The 5,663-nt window shown below is 38.8% G+C and overlaps 2 protein-coding genes across 2 annotated transcripts; both read left to right on the top strand.

Annotated features, from left to right (window-relative positions):
* Window positions 1-394: 394 nt before the first annotated feature.
* On the top strand, window positions 395-2,802 carry LOC138894718 (uncharacterized). Its single transcript, XM_070179446.1, has 5 exons — window positions 395-820; window positions 920-970; window positions 1,307-1,826; window positions 1,933-2,060; window positions 2,479-2,802. The coding sequence occupies exons 1-5, from the start codon at window positions 395-397 to the stop codon at window positions 2,800-2,802; spliced, it is 1,449 nt and encodes a 482-aa protein (XP_070035547.1).
* A 78-nt stretch (window positions 2,803-2,880) lies between these two features.
* On the top strand, window positions 2,881-3,222 carry LOC117275091 (uncharacterized mitochondrial protein AtMg00820-like). Its single transcript, XM_033654452.1, has one exon. The coding sequence runs from the start codon at window positions 2,881-2,883 to the stop codon at window positions 3,220-3,222; it is 342 nt and encodes a 113-aa protein (XP_033510343.1).
* The last annotated feature ends 2,441 nt before the right edge of the window (window positions 3,223-5,663 follow it).

Raw genomic sequence — 5,663 nt, 5'->3', positions numbered from 1 at the left:
GATCTCTCTTTCTGCTAAAAACAAACTAGGATTCATCAATGGTTCATGTCAGAAACCAGTTGAAAACTCACCTCTATTTGCACAATGGAGGAGATGCAATGACATGGTCATTGTTTGGCTGTTAAACTCCTTAAGCAAGGATATAGCAGAAAGTGTCATTTACTCTCAAACAGCTGAAGAACTTTGGGCTGAGCTAGAATAAAGATATGGCCAAGCTGATGGTGCAAAGTTATTCCAGCTGCAAAGAGAACTTAACAACATTTTGCAACGAACAAATGATGTTGCAGCATACTTTACCAGGCTCAAAAGAATCTGGGATCAAATGAAAGTTCTTAATACCTTCATGGCTTGTGGGTGTGAGTGTAACTGTGGAGCAAAAATTCACAATCACAAAATGAATGAAGATCAAAAGCTAATCCATTTCTTGATGGAGCTCAACGAGGGATATTCTGGAGTAAGGGGAAACATCCTCATGATGAAGCCCCTTCCTTCCACAGCACAAGCTTATTCAATCATTTTACATGAAGAGTCTCAAAGGGAGGTACATTCTGGTCACCATGTATCGGCTGAGCCCAGTGCTTTCAATGTTAAAGCACAAAAAACTAATAGTGAGTGCAGGGGTGGAAATTATAATAGTAACACTGAAGCAAGGAAAAACAACTTCTGCTTCAACTGTAAGAAGCACGGACACCAGAAAGAGAAATATTATAAACTGGTTGGGTACCCACCGTCTTTCAAGTTCACTAAGCCAAAGATAAACTTTGGAAATGTTCAGGCTAATGCATCAATAATTGAGGAAGGTGAAACATTAGGAGGGGGAGTAGTTATAACTCGAGGTGTTGCACCTAGCCTAATGAATCTACAGGGGTTCACAAAAGAACAGTATGAGCAGCTGATTTAGATGATACAATCTGTGTAGGATGGAAACATAAGTACTTCAGGTTCTGATGCTAATGCAAGTGCCAACTTTGTGGGTAAATGTACTGATTTTAACACCTTTATTTCTTGTTTTACAACTATCACATCCAAGTTTTGGATAATTGATTCAGGAGCCTCGCAACATATGACTCGTGATAAAATACTTCTAAACAATTTCAAATAACTCCCTTTCCCTATTCAAGTTACACTACCAAATTCTTATAAAGTCAAAGTGTACAGTTTAGGAAGTGTATTAATTTCACCTGAACTTTAGTTGCATAATGTTCTTTATATTCCTTCTTTCAACCATAATCTTTTGTCTGTTAACCAATTGTGTAAGCAGCTAAATTCTAATGTTTTATTTACTAAATCTGAATGTCTTGTATAGGCCCCTTCTATGAAGAGAAAAATGGTACTTGGTGAAGCTTTTGTTGGTCTCTATGTGCTGGAAGTTGATTCAAATAAGTCTAGAGTGTCCAATGAGCCTTTATTTCCTTTCCCTAAAAATCATGTGAAGACTTGTAGTGCATCCAACTTAGAGTCTTTTGTTCAATCGTGTAGTTCTGCCCCAGAGTCTATTCAAACATTTGTAAGAGGAATTTTTCCATCTAATGAAAGTTTGAAAATGAATAAAACTGTAGTTTCTGATTCTATGAATTCCAACAGACTTTGGCATTTAAGATTGGGGCATTTACCTTATCATGCAATGAAGAATATAAAGAATATATCTCTTTCATCAACAGATAAACAAGTTTTTCATTGTGACATATGCCCAATGGCAAGACAGTCCAAATTGCCTTTTCCAACAAGTTCTATTAGCTCTAAACAGTGCTTTGAATTACTACACATAGATACCTGGAGTCCTTACAATGTTCCTACTTATAAGGGAGAGATATTTTCTTACTATTGTGGATGATTTTTCAAGGGAAACTTGGGCCTATCTTTTGTCTACAAAGTCTAATGCTTTTCCTACCTTTAAATCCTTTTTAGCTCTTATATAAAGACAATTTTCAGCCAAGGTTAAGATCATAAGATCAGATAATGCATATGAGTTAGGGACAGGAATAACTCCTTCAGATTTCTTTACTTTCAAAGGGATAGTTCATCACATATCATGCATTGGAAACCCACAACAAAATGGGGTAGTTGAAAGAAATCACAAACACTTATTAGAGACATGTAGAGCTTTATTATTCCGGTCTCATTTACCAAAGAAATATTGGGGTGATTGTTTGCTAACAGCAACTTACTTGATTAATAGATTCCCTTCAAGAGTTCTAAATAATAGATCACCCTATCAAGTTTTGTTTGGCAAATTGCCAGATTACTCTCATTTGAAGCCTTTCGGTTGTTTATGCTTTGTCTCTACTCTTTCTAGAAATAGAAATAAACTACAACCTTGAGCAATCCCTAGAGTCTTCTTAGGTTACCCTTTTGGAAAGAAAGGATATAGAATTTTGAACATTCAATCGAATCATGTATTTATTTCTAGGGATATCAAATTCTTTGAGTCTATATTCCCTTTTCCTTATTCCACTCCTATGTCAAAATTGTTTCCAGCCAGTTTTCCTGTCTCTAATGAGGGAATGCATATTCTTTTCTTCACAACAGGAATCTAATTCACCTAATTCCACTACACGAGGTGTTATTTCTTTATCATCTTCCAATCCTAGAGGCAAAGATTGCCCCATTGTTACTCTGTCTACATCTAGAGTTGAATCAGCTCTAGCAGATGGGCTACGCAGATCTTCTAGAGAGCATAATGCACCTAAATATTTATCAGACTACATATGCGATGCTGCTTATTCAGTAATTTCACCAAACCCACCTTTTACCCCATTTCACTCTTACTCTTTTTCTGCACTTTCTCTACCAAATCAATAGTTTGTTAACTCTATATGCCAAATTTCTGAGCCAAATTCTTACCAAAAAGCAACCATTCATCCCGGTTGGTAAGCAGTTATGACAAAAGAGCTTGAGGCATTAGAATCCAATTGCACTTGGGAAGTAGTTCAAATCCCTTTTGGAAGGAAAGCATTGCCCTGCAAAGGGGTGTACAAAGTTAAAGTCAAATCTGATGGAAGTTTGGAAAGACTCAAAGCAAGGCTAGTAGTACGAGGAGATACACAACGAGAGGGAATAGACTACACAGAGACATTTTCACTAGTGGTAAAAATGACAACTATCAGATGTTTGTTAACTGTTGCAGTGAAGAAGGGATGGAACTTATACCAGTTAGATGTCAATAACTCCTTCCTACATGGCGACTTGGACGAGGAAGTGTTTATGAAGTTTCCACCATGAATTGCACCTCCAAGCTCTTCCCATGTATGTCGTCTTCGCAAGTCCCTCTATGGTTTGAAACAGGCATCGCGCCAATGGTATGCTCGACTATCCTCTGCTTTAGGATCCAAAGGTTTCACCTCCTCGGTCAACGACTACTCCTAGTTTTTCAAAGCATCTGGGACTCTAACGACTATATTAGCCGTATATGTTGATGACATTCTCCTAACAGGAAACAATCAAGAAGAAATCACTGAGATAAAATCATTCCTTAATTCTGAATTTTGAATTAAGGACCTAGGAGAAGCAAGTTATTTTCTAGGTATGGAACTTTTACACGAGCCTGGAGGTATCATTTTGACTCAGAGGAAATTTTCAATTGACCTCATTTCTAAGTTTGATTCTCCAAAGTAAACCAAGCCTAAGCGGTCACGGCATCTTGTTGCGGTCGGTCCTCCATTCATCCGACCGGAGGTATGGATAACAAGGCCACCTTCACAACTTTCTCCCTTCTGTCCCTATGTTGGAATAAGGTAAGGCGGTTCGCTTGAGTTGTTCAACCGCCCCTTAGCCCGGTGCTCATGACGTGCTACGGAACCTCCACCGTGCCGAGGGAGGGGAACCAAGCAGGCAATAGCTAGCGACAATCGAGAGATGTTTGCACTCCGCTTGATTCACACATTAAGCTTACTGCTGATTCTGGTGCGCTTTTGCCTGATCCAACCATTTATCGGAGCCTCTTGGGGAAGCTAAATTGTCTCACAAATACCTGACCAGATCTATCCTTCACTATACAGACCTTGAGTCAATACATGCAATCTCCAAGATCTAGACACTATCAGGATGCTTTACATACCCTTCGATATGTTCGAAATGATCCAAGTTTGGGACTTTTTTTCTCATCCGAGCCTTTATTTCAGATTTTGGGTTATTGTGATGCAGATTGGGCATCTTGCTCGGATACTCAAAGATCAGTTAGTGGTTTCTTCTTAATCGTAGGTGGATTCCCCGTCTCCTGGAAATCGAAGAAACAACAAGTGATTTCTTTATCATCGACAGAAGCTGAATATTGATCTATCCGACGTTTGGTAGCAGAACTTTCATGGATTATTCGTCGTCTTGTTGACATATCCATCTCCCCTTCGCTTCTGGTCTCTGTCCATTATGATAATCAAGCTGCGATTCACATAGCAAAAACCCAGTTTTTTCACGAACGAACAAAGCATATCGAAATTGATTGTTACTTCGTCCGCAAAAAACTGCTCGATGGTCTAATTTATTTGTCTTTTGTTCCAACTACAGCTCAAATTGCCGATATCTTCACAAAAGGGTTAGCAGGACCTCTTCGTCGGAGTTTTTTGGGTAAGTTGGGAGTCCGATATACGGGCTCCTACTTGAAGGGGGTGTTAACGGAGCTCTCACAAAAGGTACCTCAAATATTGAGCAAGCAGAAGCAATATCAAGACATAGTACATATAGTTATCTAGTTGTATATAATATAGTTCGTTGGTTATGGGTCTTTGTCCTTCTTTTTGTTTCTATACAGAACTGGTTATGGCCTTATGGCCCTTTGTCTCTTTGTCTTTCCCCTTTGTTTGTATAAGTAGAGGTATGTGATGACCCGATAAGTCATCTTATATTTTAGAACCTAATTATGTATTTTGAGATCTCAAAAACCTCATTTTAGCCTTCCTCGATTTACGTGCCCAGTCAGGTATTCTTCCGGAAGGCTTATATGTTAAAAACTGATAAAATAAAAAAATTGCCTTAGAAATTCATTTAAGTTGACTTCGGTCAACGTTTTGAGCAAACGGACCCGGATCCATATTTTGACGGTCCCGGTGGGTCTGTATCATAATTTGGAACCTGAGAGTATGCCCGGAATTGAATTCGGAGGTCCCTAGCCCGAGTTATTGATTTTTGTTGAAAATTGAAAGTTTGAAAGATTTATGATATTTAAGAATCGACTAATGTTTGGATTTATTGATACCGGATCCGTATTTTGGTTCTGGAGCCCGGTACAGGTCCATTATAATATTTATCACTTATCTGTCGAATTTGGTGAGAAACGGAGTTGATTTGACTTGATTCAGACGTTCGGTTCTGAAAATAGAAGTTTTAAAGTTTTTTTGAAAATTTTATTTGATTTGATGTCCGATTCGTAGTTCTAGGCATTATTTTGGTGTTTTGTTCGCGCGAGCAAGTTCGTATGAGGTTTTTGGACTTGTGTGCATAATTAGTTTGGAGCACCGAGGGCTCGGGCGAGTTTCAGATAGGCTACGGGTGTTTTGAAACTTAGAAAATCTGGGTTTTTTTTTGCTTCAGCTGTTATATGGTGTCTTCTTCTTCGCATTCGCGAAGGTACTCTCGCGAATGCGAAGAGTAAACTGGGGCAGGGTGATTTTCTTAATCACGAACGCGGTAGCTGGGTCACGAACGCGAAGTAATGGGGGCCTTACCCT

The sequence above is a fragment of the Nicotiana tomentosiformis genome, chromosome 6, assembly GCF_000390325.3.
Source record: "Nicotiana tomentosiformis chromosome 6, ASM39032v3, whole genome shotgun sequence".
Lineage (NCBI taxonomy): Eukaryota > Viridiplantae > Streptophyta > Magnoliopsida > Solanales > Solanaceae > Nicotiana > Nicotiana tomentosiformis.
Note: the sequence above shows the minus strand (reverse complement) of the source record. Positions and strands in the feature narration are given on the sequence as shown.